Source organism: Phacochoerus africanus, chromosome 1 (genome assembly GCF_016906955.1).
Source record: "Phacochoerus africanus isolate WHEZ1 chromosome 1, ROS_Pafr_v1, whole genome shotgun sequence".
In the NCBI taxonomy this organism is placed as follows: domain Eukaryota; kingdom Metazoa; phylum Chordata; class Mammalia; order Artiodactyla; family Suidae; genus Phacochoerus; species Phacochoerus africanus.
This window is the reverse complement of record NC_062544.1, coordinates 172839948-172865469: the sequence shown is the minus strand read 5'-3', so window position 1 is coordinate 172865469 and position 25522 is coordinate 172839948. Positions and strand designations below refer to the sequence as shown.

At 36.6% G+C, this 25522-nt stretch overlaps 1 protein-coding gene across 27 annotated transcripts in view; it reads right to left on the bottom strand.

Annotated features, from left to right (window-relative positions):
* MBNL1 (muscleblind like splicing regulator 1) overlaps positions 1-25522 on the bottom strand; it is a 205897-nt gene that overhangs the window by 139306 nt on the left and 41069 nt on the right. For 17 of the 27 annotated variants that reach the window (XR_007135549.1, XM_047784876.1, XM_047784867.1 and 14 more), the window contains one exon: positions 9570-10576. The exons of 8 other annotated variants lie outside the window; for them this stretch is intronic. Coding sequence is in view for 17 of the 19 variants with exons in the window: in XM_047784876.1 (XP_047640832.1) it covers positions 9570-9743 (174 nt within the window). In the remaining 2 variants the exon portion in view is untranslated. Of the gene's footprint in view, positions 1-9569; positions 10577-10758; positions 11201-25522 lie in introns of those variants that run through there. 2 more of the 27 variants (XM_047784856.1, XM_047784976.1) reach the window with 2 other exon arrangements.

The following is a 25522-nucleotide window of genomic DNA, read 5'->3' as shown; positions in this document are numbered from 1 at the left end:
CAGTCTATGAACGATTATGGAATATTAAATGAGCAAAGATATCTGAAAGCAAATTATCGTCTGAATGCAGTAACATGGAAAAGAATGAATTACAGATGTAATTTATCCGTCACAAGCAGATTCTAAACACTGATTATGTCCATGCTTGTGCAGAAAATTGAAAATGATAGAAAAGCTTCCCAGCTTTTCTAACTTTAATTTTCCATGTTTTACTTTGTGTAATTTACTGTCAACTATTAACAGCAGATGCTTCTTGCCTTATTTGAGAACAGCCTGGACTTAAGTGTAAGTGATTCTTAAAATCAGAAGCCTACACACTAAGTCTGAATTTTATACAGAGAGATAATTCTAACTTAAGATGCCTGGAGTCATATGGGGTTTTGAGAAAACAAGGTTTGGATCTCAATAAATAGTGAGTCTCAATTGAACATTAACAGAAATTAAAATATAAATATTACTGAATAAACCGAGATAGCATCACAAGAATCCTTCTGGACCTAAAATTGTGATCTGGGGTTAAAATATACGTGGTTCCCAATAGACCAATGGTGATGCAAGAACAGCTGCCCCGGTCTGATAGCCTGTGGCCGTGGGAACTCTCTTACTGGGGATTCCCTCTAGTTCTTCTCTTCCCACTTGTGGTCTCAGAATTAGCAGTTGTAAGAAGGAAGAGAAGGCAAAAGGAGAGAGAAACCACCAGAGACATTTCTTTCTCTCTTCCTTAAGTTTCTCTTCCACTGACCCCCCCAACTGCCCTTGAGAAATTTCTGCTCTGAACTCTACTACCACCACCATCGCCTAATGTACTGGTCTCCCTCTCAGCAATCGGCCCCTGGAGGCCTGCATTTTTAATAATCTGCCTTCCCTAAATTTGACATAGGAAGTGTCTAAGTTATACTCTTTGAAATCCCCACCCCCTACCACCTCCTAAATGTCTTTCTTCTCACATCTGGTTCTTTATTGCTGATCCCTTGACTATATCCTGTGATAAAATGGCCAGGAAACAAAACAAAACAAAAATTTAGTTTGATATTTTCACTATCCAACTATTTTTCCCCATTTCTACCTGTAATGAGAAAGAAACAGTATCAAAACAAAGCTACACATTTGATTTACTTTAGAAATGGAAAGAGCTGTTAGTAATAAGTTCCACAGTGAATCAGACTCGGGACCAAAAAACTATACATTTGAAAAGGAAGCAGGTTGAGTCTTTAGAGAAAAAGAACCGTTACTTGGAAGAAATAATGACAAAGAAGTCTTCTCACCCTGGGGAAGCTTTGGACTACAGCCCCTCATTCCACTCCCCATCAAACAGAGCCACTGCACTACTGAAAGCCAGCTCTGGGGCAAAGGAGCAGCCCAAACATGGAGCTGAGGAAACCTCTCTCACACTGGCTTGCAGAAGTGTCCAGGAGTTTAGGAAGGGCCACTTCCCTTGCATTAGGCCCAGATGAATTTATAGAACCCCGAACTGAACCTTGAAATATGTCTTTCCCATTGAAACAGCTTAACAAAAGCAGCTGGTGCCTATGACACTAGTATTACTTAAGAAGTTATGCTAAGATGGTACTCATAATGCTTCTAGGGAGCCTCCTGGGTTTAATTAATAATAAGAGTTTCCAGGGTACTATTTGTACTAAACTATAACTCAAAGCATCCAATGGGTTACTTAGGCTTCCCAAGGTTTGACTAATGACTTAACCACACTGGTTCTGTGTGAAAATGTTTTCTAAATGATTACAACTTTGGAATATGGCTTTTTTTATACATTGGGTGCAGCTATATAGTTTACAGTGACTACTTATTTAAGATGATTAATTTAAAATGTTTTACCTACATGGCCATATATTCAAAACAAATATATAATCTTTGAAAGTTGGTAGCGGCATTCTTGCTGCTATTTTTTGTTCACTCGTGGATTCATTTGTTGACTTGTAATTACTTTTGAGTATTTATTGCTTTAAGTCCTATGCTGGAAATCTGCCTTAAATATTAATTTTTACTCTTAAGCACTGCTGTGCAGGTGTTTTCTTTGAGGAATCCTTGGGATGTAGATATGTAAATTAAGATGCAATGCTTTACAGGAAAGTGGTTAAAAGTGCAGGCTCTGAAATCAGTTTACCAGGCTTGGAGCTCACATTTTCCTGCTTGAGTGACCTTGTGCTTAACTTCACTTAATTTCTCCTTACTTCAATGACCATCGGAGGGGTGGTAGTAATATCGATAATTCCTCAAGGAACTTTTGTAAGGACTAAATACTATGAAAAAATTAAACACACTGAAAATACTGACCAGCACAGAGTAATTTTCAATAAATATTAATTCATTTTATTTTGCTTCATAAAGAATATTTGTAGCTGCAGAAATAGGCATCAGAGTAACTAGATTCTTTTGTCAAAATCATTTGAGACCTGTTTTTTATGACATACATTACTGTTATGTTCCAGTTATAAATATCTAACTGTGTGCATGAAGATGCACTGGCAATAGGAAAAAATAAAAAGCAAGCAATTTTATTATTCTGTATAAGTAAAAATCAATCCATTTGTGATATGCCAGATTTTATTGACTAAATATGTCATAATTGCAAAGGAAAAAAAAAGGCAACTCGAGTTAACCAGGATAGGAGAAGTGATGAGAGGTTTGCGGAGATAAGAAGATACAAGTTTCTTTTCAAAATGATCTCCCCTCAAATAGCCCTACACCTAGATGCTTTTCAGGGAGAGTTACTTGACTCTGGAAGTTTTCTTTTCTTTTCTTGTCTTCTCTTTTCTTTTAATGGCTGCACCCAGGTCCCACCCGACAGCTGTGGCAAAGCCGGATCCTTTAACCTGCCACACTGGGGCTGGGGATCAAGCCGACACTTCTATAGCAACCCAAGCTGCTCTAGTCAAATTCTTAACCCACTGCACCATAGCAGGAACTCCTAGACTCTGGAAGTTTTCTGGGGGAAAGAAATTCCAATGACTATCCTCCTGAACATCCATTCCCCCTTTCTGCCTAAATGACCCACAGGCCTGGTTTCAATCAGGGCAGCAGTTAAGATTACAATTTCCAGCCACCCCTGCTGCGAATGAGAAATCAGGATACATCACTGGGTGAAGTTTAGAAGACTTTTTTGCTAAAAGGAGCCTGACTGGGCTGGGGGCCTCTTTTACCCTTGCCTCTTCCTGCTTCCTAGGATGCAGCTGTGATGGCTGGCACTGCAGTGGCCATCTTGTAATTTGTAAATAAGCCTATGGTTGGAAGTCTTGTGCACGTCAGGACCTAAGGGAAAAGAAACCTAAGTTCTAGTGACTGCGGAGTCATTGCATAGGCCTGGACAAGTGACTGAAATATAAACCCTTAATTTGTGCATGCCTCATGCTGGGAAGGAAAGGTGTCTCTGTTACTCAATGCTAAATATAATTCCTTAAAGGCAAAATCGCTAAATCATGTCTGTGTAACTCCAGAGAGAAATATAAACAGGGATTAGAACCAACAGTTCTGAAGCTGGGCAGTTACGAAGCTGGAAAGAACTCAGGGAAAACACAAGAGGAATAAAACTGGTCAGAGATGGCCAAGGACCAAAGGTATCCAGGAGACAGCCTTTCAGTCAAATTATAACATTTAGGCCGTTTTAACTATCAGTATTTTTTTTAAAACATTGGTCCTTATAGAAAGTTTTATCTCTAACAACAAATCAAACTTTATCTCAAAGTGAAAATCTTTCAAAAATGTGCCAAAAGAGTGTAAACAATGATGTAGGTGATGTGTATTTGATGTTATTTATATAAGAAATACAGGGATAGATTAAAAACTCTATAATTATTATAAACATTAAAATAAGACGTCCTCACTGGAATTATTGTCTATAGTGAGATTCACCAAGGAATCACTATTCTACCAATCTCTTATACTTCAAACAACTAATCATTTCTAACAAGTCTTTTTAGTTGCTTTCACTAAAGTTTCTGCCTATTAACAGATTAATATCATCAGTGCTAAATCAAAGACCATCTTTTTAGTTATCCACTTCCACTGTCATAATTTTTGGCCTTGTTAACATAGAAATTGCTCCCCTATTGACAACCACAAAATGTGTTTCTGCTAAAGTTAAAAAAATTAAAAAAAAAACAAAACCTCAAAACTTGCTCAATAGGATCTCTGTAAGAAAATAAGAAGCTTTGTCTAAGTCTGTGGGAAGGCAGAGACATTGCTCAGCATGAAAGGTAACAGATTAGCAATGTCGATAGCTGAAATCCTCTACTTATCCTTGGCAAGGAAAATGACAGGATAAGCTTCCCAAACTAGGTCCCTAGACTGTACCGAGTCTGAGAAACATTCAATTTCTCACCTCTCGCGTGAACTGGGCTCATGTCACACACTTCCTGAATGCAAGATTACCCCCATGCTGCAGAGGCTCTCTTAAGTCAGTAACAGTCTTTTGCATGGAATTGTTTTGAGGCTATTCCTGGAATCAGAATTTTGAATACATTTAGAAGTCTGAGTTACAATGAAAGTCTGAACTTGATTATAAGTGCTGCATTGCTTTAGGTTTAAATTGTTTTTAGTTTGTCACACACACATCTGAAGCAAAGTTTCATGCAATAAAGAAAAATGAGGAGTGTACCAAAATTTTTTAAAAGAAAAAAAAAATAAAACCGTTCTAGAGTTAGTGCCTTAGGTATCATGATTCAAAACACAGCTTGAAAACTGTCCAAAAGTGAAAAAAAATCTTTATTTCTTTAAAAAATATTATTCCAAAAAAATGTCTAACCATAAAAATATAAACAGGTAAATGAATAAAGCTGTATTACTGAAGCAGATGCAGCTATTGAGAGCTTCATTAAAGAAAGGATTGTGTCAGAGTTGATGACATCACTCTCGGCACATTCACAGGGTGTTCTTCAGAAAGTTGTTAAGTTTCTGCTTAGAGAATACAATTTGAACTTGCACATGGCACACACTGCTACACAGTGTGTTAGTTAGTTCATCTCCTAAGTCATTAGGGGGAAACTAGGAGGTCCTGTGTCAGTCTGTCACTTAAAGACACACTGAGTACTGTACCTATAGAGTCACATGTATATATAATACCTTGTCAAAGTTTTAGTATCACATGGGAGATGCCATTAGCAAAGAAACAATAACAAAATTGTAAGTAAAAGTAGATCTAAGTGTTAATTCAAAAGCGGATGTTTAGCCTGAAATCTGTAGATATCATTGTGTGAGCATTATCAGTTAAACTGATTTAAAAGATATGACAGAAAGACTATGCTGGGGACTTAGAGCAGCAGCAACACAGGCAATTGCTGCGCTGAAGATAAACTGTGCTAAAGAAGGAAGATCTCAAATTTAACTGTAAACATCTTGACACCACTGTATTAGGTCCAGTTATGTTCCCCTATCCCTATCAAACCATCTGGAGACTTGGTTTATTTGCGTTGCTAACTTTTTCTTTTTTTTTTTGTCTTTTTGCTATTTCTTGGGCCACTCCTGCGGCATATGGAGGTTCCCAGGCTAGGGGTCGAATCAGAGCTGTCGCCCCTGGCCTAGCCAGAGCCACAGCAACGCGGGATCCGAGCCGCGTCTGCAACCTACGCCGCTAGCAGCTCAAGGCAACGCCGGATCGTTAACCCACTGAGCAAGGGCAGGGACCGAACCCGCAACCTCATGGTTCCTAGTCGGATTCGTTAACCACTGCACCACGAAGGGAACTCCGCGTTGCTAACTTTTGAGTTTCCTAGTTGCTCATTTACCTGGCTATTTACTCATCTGTATGACTTCTAATAGCTGATTTCTGTATTTCATATATTCTGCTAGGTCTTTAGAAGCACTTTAAACCTTTTCACTCATGCCCTTGGGTCCAAGCCACTTCGCAGTGGAATATGGCCTCTGATGTGTCTATGATAAATTTGATCAATTGGGCTATCTATATACGCAAATGTGTGTAACATGAAATGAGCAAGTAATTATCTTAAACTAAATTGCCTAATTTGACAAGAGAACAAGGGACTAAACTTTTCAAAGTTAAATGACTTTTGCCAAGTTTTTGGAAAATAGATAGTAAACACAGAGGTTATAATCCCCCTTCCCCAGGAAAAGAAAAAGGATATTTGAAAAAGAAGAATTCAACAAACAACAGTCTATTTCTGTTGATCATAAGATGAAAGCTTTTTTAAAAATGTAAGTAACCTGGCGTCCACTAAAATACATTCCGTAGGCTTTCTTTATATCAACTACCAAAATTTAAGTAAGAGACTATTGGTTAAGAAAATAGGTAGCTTGCCATTAACTACATTTTGATTCATCACTTCTGAAATATATGCCAATAGCAGCTTATACTGTTGACATTTTTCTTTTAAGATATTTTTGTTTTGGTATCTCTTTTGTAAGCCATGAAAGAAATTTCCCCTCCAGCATTAAATAAAGCACTTTTTTAAAAGTTCAGGATTTCTGAAGTAACTAAAACAAATCGATAATTTGTAAGCCACTTGATTCTCAATATGAATATAACCTTTAGGCTGTTCTAAACTAAGACTCTAAGTGCAAAGGCAAAATTAAGTGAGAAAAATTAAAGTGTTTAAAATGTTTTTACATTTATAAACGAACACTGATTATTATAGTTTTTGCTTTCTTACTATTATTTTATTTCGAATATATTTTAATAAGTATAATATATATATTCTCATTATCCTACATCCTCATTTTACTTAGCAACACATTTACTATGATACAGAATTCTGTTTTCGTATAGTAAATTCATCTAAATTAGTTATTTAAACTTCAAAATCACCAATATGTAACTAAAATACAATCAACTGATTTTCTTCCCATTCCCTTTAGTAATACGCCAATTGATTTCTTTTATGTAAATACTTTCTTGAACGGTTCGACTTTTGTTTTTAATGAGATGAATTCTTCTCTATATAAAAGTCTGCTATAAACCTAAGTCACCTGGGAGCCTGGCCAAAGTCTGAAACAGCACAGCTGAAGGGTACAGCCATTTCCCAGGGTCCTCTCAGAGAGTATTTGGTTTGCTTTCCTAACTTGCTAAAAATAGTAGATTACACAGGCTACCTCCATCTCAGGGCTCAAGAACTCACAAAACGCTGGACTACGGATTGTAGCCATACACAGAACACATTTTATTAAAGAAGTCAGGATATTACAAGTTTCTAAATTCCTTCCGTTTACTCTCTGAAACAATACAAATGATCTAGCGGTTACTGGCATGGAAACCTCATAATGCTCCCAAATTTCAGAACTTCAGGCATGAGTCACAGAATTACTTTAACTGTTCTAAAATATGTTTTGGATCTATTTTAGCCACAAAATTGAACACAGGAAGACTACTATCTAAAAGGTAGGATTCTAAACACTACATAAAGAATCGCATGTGTTAATTACAGATGTACACACATACACATGAAAAACGAATATTTAGTTATACATCCAAAAATATTAAATTAATTCTTAACATAGTTGTTCCACTAATATTTAAGGAGCTATTGTTCTGGGGATGAAGTTCTACCAGAAATAAATTTATTTTTTCCCTTTTATTCACACCAAAATATTTTACCACATTTTAGACACTATAAAGTTCAGTTTCTCTTAGAAAGACAAAGAATAAGGACATTTGCACTGATTAGCTGGTACAATGAGTTCGTCTCTTAAGCAAATTTAAGATCCTGAAATTATTTGTTATTAAAAAAAAAAAAGTCCTTGATGTGGCAGTTGAATCTTGTTAACCACACAGCATGTCATTAAGCAATGCTGCTGCTTTTACTCAAAGGGGGACTGTTCTATGGCCACAAGTGGTGAGCAGCAACTAAAAAAATATTTTGAGATGGAAAAATAGCAACTGAATTTTAATGTTTCACAATGTTTCCAAATGCTGTGGAGGCAGGTCTTCTGTGAAACCACTCAATGTCACAGCCAAGTTTAATGTCCTTCATTTTGCAGCTAGAGTGCACCATCAACTGTCTGTAGGATTAAAGATTGGATTTACTAGGAATTGGGTCAAAACAGGGTTACTTATGGACACAGCTGGTTACCGACAAGTGTAATTAGCCCTTTGGCCCTCATTTTATGGGTCCCAGTCTCTAATTACACCTAAATTCAGTCAGCTGGAATTTGGGAATACACATTCACAAGGTACAACCACTGTGCCCTTCATAGATGACTTTCAAAGGAAAGAAAGAAAAAGGCCCAGTGTAATTTGTAACTTTTGTTTATTGATCCTTAGAACTATGGCATTAAGGACAATATTATAAGATATCTTTGTTGTTGTTAATACCTTCTTTTGTATTTTACTTTGAAGATAATATCCTCAAGTCTTTGGTGAAAACTTTTAGCAAAGTGAGAGCACAAGCTGGACCAAGAAGTAATGTACTGAAATAGTTAACTCACAAGTTAACTTACAACATTGGAGTGAGTCATGAGTTAACTTACCTGTTAACTATTTCAGGTAATTCACCCCTAAGGTAGTAAAGAAAGATTATTATAGCACTATGTTTTTTCTTTTGCAAAAGACAAGATGGACTTTTACTTCTCTATAGATCTAGAAATGGTAGCAATCCCCTTCGCAAAGGTTTAAAGGGTGAATTAAACCAGCACATTAATATTCAGAGGCAACAGAATTAAAACCAAGTAGGCAGGGAGTACCCAGAAATCTTCACAGTTCTAATCTTGGCCTTGCATGTCAAAATAAAGACATGTATGCTATCTTTTAAAAGACCCACTTTCAAACGTGATACCTGAAACATGAACCCACAGACTTTTTGAGTGTCAAAATATACTAAGGCAAATTTGTTAGTATTATGGTGCTCATAAAAGGTAACAACAACACTTCTACCTGAGACTGTTACAAATGAAAAAATAATCAGGATCTAACAGAAAATAAACTAAGTGACTTCACAGTAGAATTTTAGAAACTTTAAAAAGTCCAATTAACCAATAGTACTTAAGCGTATTTCTAAAACTCAACAAAGTTTATGCCTGAGATAGGGTACTGCAGCAGCAGTTCAGAACCTTATTTCTAGTCATATTTTGCATGAAATGCATTGCTTCAGGCCTTAAACTAATCAAGTCATACAATAAAAAGGAAATCCATAACTCAAAATACTAAAATAAAAAGTCTATCCAAGTTTAGCTGACTTAAAATCTGCTATTCTTTTACAACGGTACAGCACCTTTACAAACCAGCAAAAACAAACCACCCCACTCAGCTATTGCCACAGCCTTGTGTATAATCTATGCATATGCTAACACACATACCTACATTTACTATTCCTATAGATAGACACTGACTAAGTTATTACCAAATAAAAAGTACGCTGACACTTTCTGCTTTAGAAAAAAAATCATAGCATTAAAGGACGGATAAAGTTATTCATAACAAAGTTTGGCCAGACTTGGTTCTATTGCTTCTCAATACAGTGCCCCACCCCAATATCATCAATAAGAACACACCATATAACTACAACTATTAACAAAGCAATCCATACTTCCAAACTCAGTGGACTGTATATTCATATCCCCTTTATTCAATTATTGCGTATCCTTAAAATAATATAATATTTACTCACTTTCAATGAATCAAAGCAGGCGATTACTCGTCCATTTTCAACTTGGCAGCTTTTCGAAGGATGTGCAAATTTACATTCCGTGTCTGGCCGTGAGCAAGTCCCCCTTTGGAACTCTCTACATACTTCCAGTGTTAGCCATTTTGTGTCCCGAATTGGTGTGACACTAACAGCCATGTTTAGATTTTACAGGTAGTTAAAATTTTCAGTGAAACCAACAAACCCAACCCCCCCCAAAAAAACAGTAACAACCAAAAAAAAAAAAAAAACCCCAAAAAACCAAAAAAAACTGAACTGATAAAACTGTAAAATGATGATGAAAATGTCCCCTCCAAAATACTTTTTTCCCCACTCCCTGTTTTAAAAGTACATGGAAAATTGTGTTGTCAATATCAAGGAAAAGATCTCCCACTAGAAATTCACAGCATGAAACTGTTAATTCAAAGAGGTTTTGGTTTTTAGAGAAATACTAGAATTGTAAGTAGATGAACGTTTAAAAGTAGGGCCTCGAATCAGCCTTGTGCTCTCAGTAACCCCTTCCCAGTGCCAATTTGGAGCCCAAAATGCAAGCATGAAAACGTGGCAGACCCTTTGACACCGAATTTCCAAGCTGCTTTCAGCAAAGTTGTCTGAAAGGGAATCTCCTCACAGCTGAATTTGCAATGGAGTTTGGTGGTGCAATCGGTATTGATTAGTTTGGCATAGACAGATGCAGCAGTTTAGAGCAAAATCGAGAAAATAATTTTTTTTTCCTCCTTGATTTCCTGGCAGAAGATATCTTACTTTTTCAGCAAACTTTTCTTTTAAAACTAAAGCAGCCTAGGGCAATGCCAGATACTTAGAGCTTTTCTCTTGATTATAAGTAGAAATGGGGGTGTCTGGGCTAGAGGTGGAGGGTGGATGTGCTGTCGTCACAGTCTAGCTGGCAGCAAGCAAGGCAAAAGCAGAGACTGCTCTAGAAGCGGTTCCAAGCAGCAGAGACGTCAGGAAAGGCACTTCTTAGTACCAACCTGTAGAAAAAAGAGATAGGTTAAGATTTACTAAGTAGCTCTTCACTGATGTCCTACAGTATCACAACCTTGCCATGTGCTACCAGACTAAGTAATATTCAAGTCAGCCTCTCTCTCTCTCTCTCTCCCTCTCTCACACACTCACACTTACACACTCTCTCTCACACACACGCAATACTTACAGTGAGGCATATTGCAGCCAGCCATCGTAGATTTATTAAAAAAAGGGGCCGTTTCCCCTTGTGAAGCAATGCATGATAGAGAGATAACCAATCACAGATAGTGTTGCAGCAATATTCTGGGCAGAAAGCCAATAGTGTGGGTTGTCTTATGAAAGGTCGCGCCTGTCAGACGTTCATTACTATGCTATAAGCACAGAAAATGTCCATCAGATGTGACTTATTCCACTGCAAGAGGACGAGCATGTGGGTTTTGAATTTACCCAACATGCAGTTAGTGGACTAAACCATGTTAGTTTCAAAACAGCTTCTTAAACAAGTCCAAGCACTTGAAGATCATTACCGGGAAATAAAAAGCAAGGTTTAAAAATTGCAACTGACTTCCAAGCTGCTTTCCCTCTGGCTCTGAGCAGGGACGGGCACTGAACAGCCTGCTCCTGCTGTCCTGACACGTGAATAAAAAAGGAAAGGGGTGTTTACAAATGGTACATTCTCCTGACCTATCCAATTCACTTCCTTCTTCAGCCCAAGCCCTGCCCCTCCACTGAAAGCAGCACTCATACTGTAAAACTATTCCATTCAGCCGGCAGACACTTTGTCAATATATCGCAGGCAGGCGAGATATGAACAAAAGCATCCTTTATTCGAACATTTTTTAAGCAGAAGCTGAGGTCATGTGGGGAAAATAAGGAGTGCAGTGTTGTCAGTGTGTCTGGCAAATCCAAAGTCGAACTCAAGGGAGAAAGTGATTCCATCGCAGAAACATTAAATATTAAGTAAGCAATTTGATTTGGGAAGCATGATGCACTTCAGAGGTACGAATGAAGCCTGACGGTGGCCGGGGGAGGGGGAGGGGGGAAGGGATCTTCTACTGCCTAATGATCTACTACCTCGGCACTACAGGACTGCTCCCTATAGCAGGGCATATTTGCTTTTAACAACGTACTTTCTCTTTCAAGAAGGATGGAAAAACTTTCAGAAAATGCTTAGCATTTACATAAACAAAAGCATGCATTTTTCCCCCCTTCTGAATGCTACCAAAGGAATCAAGGCTCTAATAACTCTAAAAGTTTCACACTCCAAAGAGTCAGTAACAAATAGTGTTACTATTTGTTAGCAACAAATAGTATACCAAATAGTGTTTGATTATATTTCTTCCAGGGCCAAAAATGGACAACTGGCAATATATTTATAATTTAGAACAAATAGTGTTTGATTATATTTCTTCCAGGGCCAAAATGGACAACTGGTAATATATTTATAATTTAGAAGTTAGAATATAAAATATGAATATATACACTATGTATACATATATATATAAAACATAGATGTCTAGTCGAATTTTTTTTTAATTTATTTCCAGATTAACACTGTCCTTTTTTTTTTCTTTTTATGGCTGTACCCACAGTATGTGGAAGTTCCCAGACCAGGGGTAGAATCAGAGCTACAGCTGCTGGCCTTACACCAGATCCTTAATCCACTGAGTGAGGCCAGGGATCGAATCCGCATCCTCACAGAAAACTACGTCAGGTTCTTAAGCCACTGAGCCACAATGAGAATTCCAATACTGTCATTCTTAACATTAATTTTTTTAAAAAACTATTAGCTATTAGGTTTAGAAAGTAAGACCGTAACTTTTGAGAAAGATCTTAAAAAAAAAAAAAAAACCTCATACTGATTCCCCAAAAACGTTGTTTGCAAAAACTTTTCTGGTCCTATATAAAACAAAGCCAGTTCAGTCAAGAAAACTAAAATTCATCCATCTTCCTGAAAGTTTGCCCTGCATTCAAAATTTCTCAACTACTTCATGCTTAAGTATGTACCCCACCTGTGGTCAACATCTCTTTTGTCCTCTGAAATCTTCAAGAGCCTCACTTGCAACCATGACCTCCTTTAGAAGCCGGCTAACATGTCATTTCCTCCAGGAAGCTTTCAAGATGGTCGCTTACTCTATCTCCGCCCCCTATATTAACACCGTCTCCTCTCAATTACTTCTGCTCCCCTATACAGTGTTTCATGTGTTATAGGTCTGACCCACTAGAATACATGTTTCCAAGGACAAAAACGATCTTACTCATCTTAGTAACCCTAGTGCCTGGCTTTAGGGATAAAAAATAGATGGAGCTTCATAAGCTTTGGTAAATTAAATGATCAATTATTATGTCTGAACTGGAATTAATTCTACAGCACAAAAATACACAAATACATTCATGAACACACCCATGCAAACACACACAGCCATCACTGCCTCCATAGATTACTATATTCCAGGGTCACTCAGGCCCTCCCACGGTCCAGGCATCCTCCCCCCTGGCCCTGGACAGCTCCCCCTCACATTCCAGCTTTTCTAAAACGTCATCACTCAAGTTCCTCCTTCTCCATGTTCCTCTCACTATCAACAGTGGATGAGCTTATGTATCACAGTAAAAATAGTGGCCCCCAGGGATGAACTCTCTCACCATCCTGCCACCCATCTGTATAAACTATCTTTCATTCTTCTCCATCTCCCGGAAGTTTTCCCTTCTACCCAAGGTTAAGCTGCCAACTTGACTGGCTCCTTCTCAAGACTTCTTTGCCTCTAAACTCCCTCTCTGTGTGAACACCCTGCCTTTTCTTCCATTCTTTCTCTTAGCCCTCACAGTGCTGACAGAGCTCTAAAATGGATGGCATGACAAGAGGAAGAGGACCCTGCCTAACCATATGTCACTTCTGCCTTTTTTTTTTTTTTTTTTGTCTTTTTGCCTTTTCTAGGGCTGCTCCTGCAGCATATGGAGGTTCTCAGGCTAGGGGTCTCACCAGAGCTGTAGCCGCTGGCCTACACCAGAATCACAGCAACTCAGGATCCAAGCAGCGTCTGTGACCTACACCACAGCTCACAGCAACGCCAGATCCTTAACCCACTGAGCAAGGCCAGGGATCAAACCCACAACCTCATGGTTTCTAGTCAGATTCGTTTCTGCTGCGCCACGATGGGAACTCCTGCCTCATCTCTTAATCTGCTGTTCCCAAACTTCTAAAGAGTTATCTCCAAGTGCTGTTTTCCTGCTTCTTTCCCTTCCATTAACCTTTGAATCTGTATCAGTGTGATCTCCACAATTTTGACTACTGCTCAGCAACAGCTGTCAATGCTCCCCTCAAAGCCAAATCCAGACACAGCATAGTCCTTGTTATTACCTGACTTCTAACAACCTGCACAACTCCCTCTTTCTTGCCCCTTTCCCCTTGTCTGGAACTGACCCATTTTATCATTTTGGCTTCTCCCAGCTCTGCATCTGTATCCTCCCTGGGAGAAAGGAGCTGTAACTGCCCAGGGTTCCTGGTATATATCCTACTGTTCTGAGCTCCTGGGACTTGTTACATACTAACCCTTTGTTTGGTTTGACACATATTTCCTCACCCCTTCAACTTGGCAAATCTCTTCTTGTTCAAATATCATCTTCTCAAAAAGGCTGGGTGAACTATGCTAAACATTATTCCCTCTCAGAATATTCTCAGTAGTTTGTATCTTTGGTACTTTTGCTCCAGAGGTTATAAAATCCATGACAACAGGGTATATCAATCAGCATTTTTTAAAATCCAGTCGCTGGAGCACAATAGATGTTTTCAAAATGTTTAATAAAAGAATAGGTTTTATTCCACTTATTAGGAATAAACATATTTGTGAGGATGTGTGCCCAACCCTAGCAAAATGTCATCATGATCTATGGGATCTAAACAATATGAGGAAAGACATTGGTACCATTAGAAATATCTTCACTGCTGGAGGGTTATATCTAAATACAACTATAAAATTAATTTCTAAGGCTATTTTTCCTTTCTACTATGTTACAGGCTTGGTCACACGCAATAACAAAATATACTTTAATTACTAAAATGCTAGGAAATGGGTCTTCTATTTTTATTTTCTGTGGTAGAAAAATTCTATTTATGTCCAAAAAGTATTACTGAAAGAGTTATAGATATATTTTTGTAAGTTTAAAATACTATTATAAAATATATTAGGCAAGGACAATAATCAAAATATTTATAATTAACTAGGGATGGACAAGTAAGCAATAAGGATGGACACTGACCTTTGGGAAATACTAATCTAGCTACACCTGGTAATGTGTGTTCCAGCCCTTAATATAGAGGACTGGGGGTAACAAACTCAGATTTTATCCTAGAAATTGATTTGACTAAATTGCTGACATTAGAACATTATCTTATAATCTTTCTCCTTATTCAAACAGAAGAATTTCAGGGAAGACTAGAAATCTTCACAACTGAGTGGTTTTGATAAACTATGATTTTATAGGATTTGGATCAGTACTTCAACTAGCAAGGGATTTTTGTTCTACAGAGACAATGTTTACAAGTGTATGGGTAGGAGTTCCCGTTGTGGCTCAGTGGTTAACGAATCTGACTAGGAACCATGAGGTTGCAGGTTTGATCCCTGGCCTTGCTCAGTGGGTTTAGGATGCAGTGGTGCCACCAGCTGTGGTGTGGGTCGCAGACTCGGCTCAGATCCCACATTGCTGTGGCTCTGGGGTAGGCCGACAGCTACAGCTCCGATTAGACCCCTAGCCTGGGAACCTCCATATACAGTGGGAGCAGCCCTAGAAAAGGCAAAAAGACAAAAAGAAAAAAAGTGTATGGATAATGTCCAGATTGAAGGAATTCTTACAAACATATCTGCCCTCCAAATAGGCGTTGTTGTAAATGATTCTAGGAAATACTTCTACTGTGAAGAATTAATATGTAAATTGCTTCTGCAGTAACTGTTTTCCCTATATTTCAACATATTATAATAATCCTCCTTGAACAAAAAAGTAACAAAACAAAGATTGAGGAATTTAGCCATTTTTCAGTGAGAATCAAACTTTTAAAAACCTGCATAACAACAAGCCCTCTTTTATCTACTGATCAAATTCCAAACACTAAACTATAGAGTTCCTCACATTACGTGACAGGTTCTACAAACAAGCATATTCTGCCACAAGAACCAAGACCAAATTCTCCTTGAGTGATATTAGAATTCACATGTATTTTCTACTTTAAGATATGAGGAGCGAAATAGAAAGGGAAAGAAGAAAATGTAATGATAGAGGAAAAGAAAGAAAAAAGAGGATAAAGTTTTCTAAGAAAAAAAAGCTTGAAGAATTACAAGTAATAATTACACTAGTATTTATAATATATAATAAATATATCTCATAACAATTGATATATACTAGCTAATATATATCTTATAGCAATTGATATATATTAGCATTAAACTGACAGTGAACGGTTTCATGTAAAAATCTCTTTAAGGGTTGCATCATACTGCAATAAAGGATAAACAGATGCTCAAAGGTATAAGACTAAAATTCTGTTTTAGAGAACTGTATGGCCTCTATGAGCAAGGTTAAATATCTTAGTCACATATGTTTACTAATCATTTCAATTCTTCTGAATCAAATATAGGCAGCTTGGTTCTATGACATCCCAGAGTAGTCGCTGGGAATTTTGGGGACTTTTTTCATAAGCTTTGATTTTGAAATAGGTTACATATTGAGGAAGTTAACTTGGTAATCATTTGAGGATTTTTTACTTACTAAGACAGTTTCACTCTAACTAGAAGAGATGTCCAATTTGCTGTGTATGTTTGGATTGACAAGAGGCCCCTTGTCCAAAACTGTAACTTCTCCCCGGGCTCACTGGTGTCGACAAGTCCATAATTAGCAATGCATTACTTTAGCAAACTAACCTTGCTTACAGTACAATTTTGCCCATGGCTTGTCCCAAATATTAACAGATATTTCAATAAACAAACAACCAGCTAGGCATTTCTGGAGGCTGTAAAGCCATTTGTCTACTCACTAAGGTACTAAATAAAGTAACAAAGTTATTTATACATGGTCTGAATGGGTTAATGCAGCCTTCAGCAGTATTCAACTTCATGTAACAAAAAGCTGAGATCAGTGTTTCTCAGTGAGGGGTAAGCACACTACTGGTAGCACCCATGGAGATTTTAAATGATGCAGAAACAACATAATTTTAATGGATGCATCAGAACGCGAAAATGATCTTGTCAAGTCTGAGATTATACGGATATCCCAGCTTAGGACCTAGAGCCTAAAGTATAAAAGAATTTAAAGAATAAGACTAACTACATATATTGGTAAAAACCATGAAGGAGATATGCAAATGACTGAAGTTTTAGAAATATTTCTGAGAAAAAAAAGATAACTGTCAGCCACACATTCTCTGGAATGGCATGGTGACAGACAAGGTGGACTGCTGGTCTGACTGCTTTGCACTGGGTGACAAGCCACTAGCAAGGAAAGTAAGATTATGTTTACCAACTCAAACAAGTTATCTAAGGTCTGTCAAAGCAGTCCTTTAAAATTCTGATAGGTCTGATGCCCTAATCATCAAATGGTCTCATTAGAAGGATAATGAAGAAGTGTTGGTTAGGTAATGCACTATCACTAAAAATTAGAATTCGAAAAGCAACTAACTACACTGCACACAAATTAGAAAATGATTATTGTCCCTTAAATATTTCTATTTAAGACAAAATGAAACACAGAGGCTCTATGCAGACTATGATTAAAAAGTAAAATTTGAATTCCTATCTCAAGCAAAATTTAAAAGCTTAAAAGGCTTAAAGTCACTAGAAGGTAAATATCACAAGGGCTCGCTGCATTTTATAAACTGGGCCACTAACTTTGCACCTAAATGTGCTTTCATCCAGTCCCTACTGCAAGGTTAACTATCTCCCTTGAAGCTTTTCTAGCCCACTATCAAAAGCATCCCAACCTTCTGTTCCTCTCCATCCCAGTCCAGACTTGCCCCCTCCCTACCCTGCTTTCCTCTTCACTTGTTAGTATTTGATGTCTTATTATGTGCCTCTCTCACTGTCTGCTTATCATCTATCTTTTCCATAAAAATGTAGACTCCAGGACAGCAGTCAGTTGTCAGTCTAGCTCTCCACTAAATAGCTAGCATCTAAACAGTACCTGGTCCAATCAGTATTGGTGGCAGGATAATATTTTTCTTAGCATATCTGAATACTAGTTTATAAGTATTTTCCTACAAGTTACAATGCCTGGGCAATAGATATACAGCTAAATACACCGACAATGTCACCTTTATAACTGAATGAAACCAGCATCAAACACCACTCATTGGAAAGAGAGCATAAAGCAATGAAGTTAACACAGAACTACATTTATATATCTCCTTAACTGTAAAGTTGAATTATCTGTGAATTTATGGCAGAATCAATATTCTTCAATTCTGGCAAAAGAAGGGAAAAAATGTATTTCTTCTGATGATATTCAAACAGGCATTTTAACATTTCCCTCTATTCCACAGAAAGTATAACAACACTATGGATGTTACTTTATCATCTTTCCAGACAAAATGCTAATCCTATTTAGTATTTTATTTTCTCTATATATTACACAAAGAAGTTATCTTGTTAGCCTGAGGAAATCATTTCTGATCTGTCTAAATCACTTAATATTTCAAAATAATAATTACTCAGGAAGTCAGAGCACAGACTACAAAAAAATTAACCATGCTGGTATGTACTCAAAGAGCTAAAAAGGTAGAAACAGCAAATCTTACCATTCTGGCAATTTTCAGGAAGAATGGTACATTAACCCAACCAGAATCTACCACCATGAAATTAGCCTGACAAAACCATGAATGCTAAATGGAATGCAGTACATTGTGATACTGCTATTCCCTGAGCAATGCCAAGATTATGGACTGATTCTGATGTTTACTTCAGTGAGTTATATTTTATTTGGCATAGTAACTAGGGGCCAAAAAACTTAGTTTTAGTTTCCAATCTTCATGCATTCTGTACACTATCATTGAGCTTCTCACTGAGGTTGGTAGTACCTCTACCTAAAACGTTTTTAAATGCGATCTTTAGTGCTTGAGGAATGGTAGCAAATTCATCTGTGCTTCCCTAATAACATTACTGCACAACTCAAAAGAAGTATGAAGTTGATTAATCAGAGAGTTGAAGAAATATTCCCAGGGTATCCTGTCCATCCATGAAATTTGCCATATGCGTACCTCTTTGCCCCACTGTTCCAACCTTCCTTCCAAGGCAGAAATCATTCTCACAACCAGTGGTCATTAAGAGCTTCTCCACAATTAACCTATGCCTGTTTTCCATTTGAGCTAGCTCAATCAAGCAAAATTATGAAATCAGTATGTGAAAAAATGGAAAAAATCTGGCTAAAATATAATGCATATATCTCTATTAGGAACGAACAATCATAGTTGTCACAGCTTCCAGAATTTCTAAAATTTTAATGTGGCAATAACCTTCATTACTATCAACTATATGAACACAAAAGCTTGATCATAACATAAATTTTGAATCTCCAGATGTCTGATTTGAAACATAACCTAGTAACCTCAACCTGGGAAATTTTACTGGCTTATTTCTTTTGAAGACCGCCCAAAATATGCTAATTATTAAACATTATGAGAAACATAGGTAAATCTACATTTATAGTTAAAGAGACATAAAATAATTATTCTTCAGAATATAATGAATAATATCAATTGTGAATATAGGATGGTATTACTTGAATGCATCCTATTAAATGAATTAATGGACTTCTCATGACAAAACACATAAACATTTGTTACTCTCTGTTAATCAGCAAAAGTCCCCATCATTTCACAAATGTATCTTTAAAAAAAAAAATGTATCTTGGAGTTCCCGTCATGGCACAGTGGAAACTAATTCAATTAGGAACTATGAGGTGGTGGGTTCGATCTCTGGCCTCATTCAGTGGGTTAAGGATCCCGGTGTTGCTGTGAGCTGTGGTATAGGTTGCAGACACGGCTCAGATCTGGCATTGCTGTGGCTGTGGCCTAGGCCAGCAGTTGTAGCTCTGATTAGACTCCTAGCCTGGGAACCTCCATATGCCATGGGTACAACCCTAAAAAAAAGAAAAAAAAATGTATCTTTTATTGCAAACTTTACAAATACTCAAGCCACAAAGGTGTCACACCATTTAATGTGAAAATCCTAGGGATATTCCTATTAATTTATATATTTGACCTTAAAGATAATCTTTTTAATAAGTAATTTCAAACATACTCTTAATAACATACCAACATCAACTGAATTTATTCCTAATAATAATAAAGTACTAGAATCTGAGTTTAACTGGAGCTAAAAATCTTAAATATGCTCTTATGCAAATAGGAATTATGTTTTCCGTGACTACAGTGAGTCAAGACCCAGTTGTGGAGTTCCCGTTGTGGCGCAGTGGTTAACAAATCCGACTAGGAACCATGAGGTTGCGGGTTCAATCCCTGGCCTTGCTCAGTGGGTTGAGGACCCGGCGTTGCTGTGAGCTGTGGTGTAGGTTGCAGACGCAGCTCGGATCCTGAGTTGCTGTGGCTCTGGCATAGGCTGGCAGCTACAGCTCCGATTAGACCCCTAGCCTGGGAAACTCCATATGCCGCGGGAGCGGCCCAAGAAATAGCAAAAAAAAGACAAGACAAAAAAAAAAAAAGACCCAGTTGTTTTTCCCTGGTTTAAAAGAGGAAGATATGTTACAAAATAAAGACATACATTAATAACTCATATTTTCACTTCAATGTAGCTTAAGTATCTTTTGGGAAACGTTCCACATAACTCATATTCTAAACTAGGTCTCAGATGGTCAATGAAAACAAATTATGCTAATATTATTACAATTGCTATACAATAACCCAGAGCTTCAGAATGTATTTTTCTCGAAGCCTAAAATTTCAAAAAGCAGCTCCACAGTGGCAGCAGGGAGGCATATTTTGTTTGTGCCTGCCTCAATATTTATTAATTACAAGGCTTAACTTATAAAAAAGAAAAACACACTGAGAGATTCCACAAACCTTAAAAACATAAGATTAACTGAATAAAAAGGTAACTTGCCTCTCTGATAATTAATTTACATCTATACATAAATTGTCTACCATATTTTTGTGCCACAACTGTATTTCCTTAAATTTCCAACATACTCAAGAACTGAATCTCATTATATGTGCATCAAAGGACAATGCAGACCTAGAATCTCTGAGTCATACATTCACAGGAACTTTTGCAGACATACATGAAAATGCACATCCCATGGAGCTCACATTCAGAAAGAGATGGAAAAGAAAACACAGCAAAAACCTACCATGTGGTGTGATGAGACAGTGAATATAGAGGATTCTCAGATCACAAATGTAAAAAGCCTCAGGAACAAATTAAATTTTGAACCAAATACTGTCTATTTAAATTTTGAGTTTTTCTCCCTCCATACCTAGACTTCCACACCTCCAGTGACTATAACAATCTAAATTATTTCAAAAATCAAAGAATGAACAATTTGTACTCTTAACTATGGTTCTGCCTTGTTCTGTGAATGAGAAAGTACAGGTATAAATGATAAGACTATTACCTACATAGCTATAGATACTACTAAATAATAATGGAGGAGATAGTAAAACATAAGGTCAAATGATGAAGAGACGTATCTGGCAAGTAATTTAATGAATCATATATATTAACTCCACAGTTCGCCTTTCTTCCTTTCTTTTTTCATTTTTTTCTTTCTTTCTCTCTTCGCTTTTTGGTTGTAGACATTGCTAAATGAATGCATTTTCACTTTAATAAATTTAAACCATACAGAGGGTTTTACTGAGAAATCCCCATCCCTCTGCTGCCAAATCAGACCCGTCTAACATCAAGGGTAAGTGCAATTATTAGTATGGTATGCCTAGTCCTTTCTCTATGCATTCTCATACACATACATACATCTACACACACATACACATACACAGCTTACTTTCTTAATAGAAATAATGGAAACATACTAAGTACATTATTCTGAGGCTTGTTTTTTACACAACTATGTATTACTCCACAGTATATTCATTTCTTTACTAGAGGTCACCTAAATTAATGTCAATTTTTCATTATTTTAAGCAACGCTGCAATTATATGCAGAAAACTATGCTTATATTTGAGTGGGTACTAATAACACAATAGTTAGAACATAAAGTATATGCATATATTAACTTTGAACTAGAACAGCAAACTTCTAAAAAAACAATATGTACTTCCAACAAAAATTAATAATATGCTTTTCTATATTTATTAAATCTATGCTAGACCTAAAAGAGATACTAGCCTTAAATCTAGATTGTAAATTTTTATTGTAGGAACAGGGAAAAAGTATGATATGTCTTTTTCCTACAAATAGAATTTAAATCCTTGCCTTTGTGTTTTGCAAAATATTTCCAACTGTTAGCACTTACATGGCAGTTAATCAATGAAAACATTTGTAAAATCAGTTGTTCAGCTCCCGCTATTTCAAAATAAACCATTCCATTGCTAAAACAATTACAATATTTATATTTTGTAATTATATCTGCCAAAGAACAGGGACTAGAAGTTTGAATAAATATTTGGGTTGACAGAGTAATCAAAATGGACAATGTATAGCTTACTATTCTTTTCTTATTAACAAAAACAAAATGTGTAGTTAACAGAGTCTGTGGGGCATGTTATATTTGGAAAATCTCTGACAGCACAATGTCATATGATTAAGGGAATGCTTTTTTTACATATTATTTCTACAAATGTCAGAAAATATCCTGCTTCCCCCCTCCTTTTTTAGACACTAATTGACTAAAGGAAATGATTTCTGACAAGTGCTATAAATAATGCAAGGCGTTATCAAACCAGCTAAGGCACAAAAGAATTCTGGTGAACTCATGTAGATCTAAACACATTTCTCTGTGTGGCAATTCCTCCTGAGGCCGGAGCTCCTCTTGCAGTCATTTCTGACCCTGGAGTGGACTGTTCTCCAGAAGTGGTGTAAACTTGGTTCTAAACAAAAGAACCAAGATAGGTATATACTCTTGGATGATTTTTGCCAACAGATATATGTCCTGTTAGAAAATAAAACACTCTCCCCTCACTCTGCCCCCCTCAAATTCTTTCTCTGCTGTTCAGTAACTGTTCACAGAATAAAGAACCTAAAACTGGATTTTCAAAAGACTTCAGATGGTTGGTTAGCAAAACATGGGTATTTCCAAGGCTTTTATTCTTTTTTTGACAATGTGATTTTTACCATGTTGTCAGAGTATAAATGAAGTCACACTTCTCAAGAGGTCAGAGCAAGATCCTATTCCTATAAGATTCTGTACTTTCCAAGAGTATAGTACTGAACACACTATGAACAAACTAACATGGCAGCTTGAGGTTTGGTTCCTTTGCTGAAAAGAAAAAGAACATCTCTTTCTTAATTATTTCATCACCCATAAGGTTCTGTGCATTCTGGAAGAGCAGTAACACATGAGAAAATCTGAAGAGCCGACTATACCCTTTTAATGAGACAGCAATTAAAGCTCTATGTGTTTTCCTCAGCATCATATGCACTTAAAAAGGAGTGACCAGCTTTCCACAGCAAATGAAAATGCATCGGGAGCTGGCTAATAAATGCCAATAACTGCCAACAGTTTATTAACAGCAATACTTTTAGTTCTGGGATATTGAAGATCCAGATTCTTGAACCATCTGAATCGGTCACCTGGGGGTAACTGTTAAAAATACATAGTTCCGGGACCTACCCTAGACCCACTAAGGATAAAGATCAGTAACTTATATTTTAAGCAAACTTCCTAGGCTATTCTTAATCTCATTAAATTTTGGCAGTCATAATCAAATAAAGCTAAAATACTACTTTCACCAAGGAGTATACATTTCTACCCAATAATTCCCCAGATTATCTGCCCTGAAAAGATGGCTTATTTGAGATGTGGTGACATGCTTTTTGTCTACATTCGACTGACTGCTTTAGAAAATTGACATACCTGCAAAATTTTGCTATACTCATTTTAAAAATATTACTTTAACTCAGGCACCACACACACCCCTTCATATCTCTTAAAGACACTATTCATCATATTACACTACCACCATGTAGTGGCTGGAGAAACCACTTATGTTTTAGTCTTGCTCAACAGCTCACTCCAAGTTAGCCTGCAAAAGCTACTTAGTTTGTTTAAAAAAAAAAAAAAAGCAATCCCCCAGTTTATCAGAAGGAATATACTGAATAAACTCAAAGGACAATCATATAGCAATCCTAAAACTTCCCGTATCTTCCTAAAATTTAAATGTCAAATATATATATATATATATATACACACACACACACATACATACACATAATACATACACATACACATAAAATAAATACTTTAGAGACAGTGGTATTTAGGCTTCTTATTTCTTATTTATAAGAAAGATTTATATAGGAAAATTACCTTGCAAAAAACAACTGAGTTGCATTCAATCACTACAATGTGATAAAATATATTTTTAATAGTATAGATAAAAAAATGAAATAAAGATTAAAGTATGTATGGGTGTGGAGACGTGTGTGTGCATGTATATGTATATATCCAAAGAGTAAGGAAAAACTTCGCACGGGAATTAGTCAAATCATGTTCTTCATATATAACTAAAACCTAGCTCTTTATTTAATTCAAGTAAAACCTTTGTATTAAAGTTAACAGGGGGGAAAGACTTAAATAATGCTTTAAATTTTCTTCCAGTAAGAACCACTTTATTTTGGATAAAACTACAAACTATGTTCCTTCATTAACAACCCTTAAAGAGATTAACTTTTTCAGAAGTTGGCTTGTGCTACATTTCTTTTTGACTTACATATAAAATCTCGGACTTCCCACGTGGCTCACAATATATATAAAATCTGCAAGGTGTTCATCTTGTTCTTTAATAAAAATTTTCTTAGTCACTTAGAAAATTTTACTTTTCTCCAGAAGTCTATTATTATTCAACAATAACAAATAATATTTTATATATTGGTCTACAGTTTACTTCCATCTGAGTTTTGCCATTTGCTCCTCACAACTCTAAGCGATGACAATATTATCTTACCCATTTATGAACAAATAATAAATCCAGGCTTGCATGGTTAAGTGACTGACTCACCAAAGTCTCCTAAGCTAATTAAACAGAAGAATTAGGACCTAAAATCAAGTCTTCTGATTCCAAATTTAAAATTTCATTCATAATACATGCTGGCAATTTAACACCAAACTTTGTAGAAAAGACAATGATCTTAAATACAATTGAAGTCAAAAAAAAAAAAAAAAACCAGAGCTATCGGGGTAGAGTGGAGTTTGGTACAGCCACCACAATGGCACCCCTTGGTTTGCGCTGAGATGTAAGTGAAGGAGAAAGCCCTGTGTATAGATTCTGAAGGAGATACAATGGTACCTTTACATAGCTGAGAAATGGATGCTCTTGTCCTTGTAGCCCATGGGGTATACACTGCACACTGATAATGTACATGTAGAAATGTGAGAATTACACATTACGTCTATCAGTTTCTTCCCAGGATTGTTCATTAGTTTTAAACTAGTAATTAATACATTACAGGGTTCTAAATAGTCGATAAATGATTTAAAGATAAATTGTTGAGAAAGAGGTCTTTGAGTATGATTTATTTTTATTTCTCTGCTTTCTGAGCAATAAAAGACTACACTACTTCAGAGCTTTTGAGGAGCTTAAAATCTATTAGTAGAAACTTTCTACATAAGGAAAAAGAAAGGCTGCTCTAAAAGCACACAACTTGAATGTATGCTAAGCAAGTATGCATAGTCAGACTGATCTATTTCAGCCACTAAAACAATGTTTGAAAAGCAGTAAAGGAGATGGAGTAACTGTCTGAAACATTTCTAAGCCATGTAGTCAGATAGATTTTTT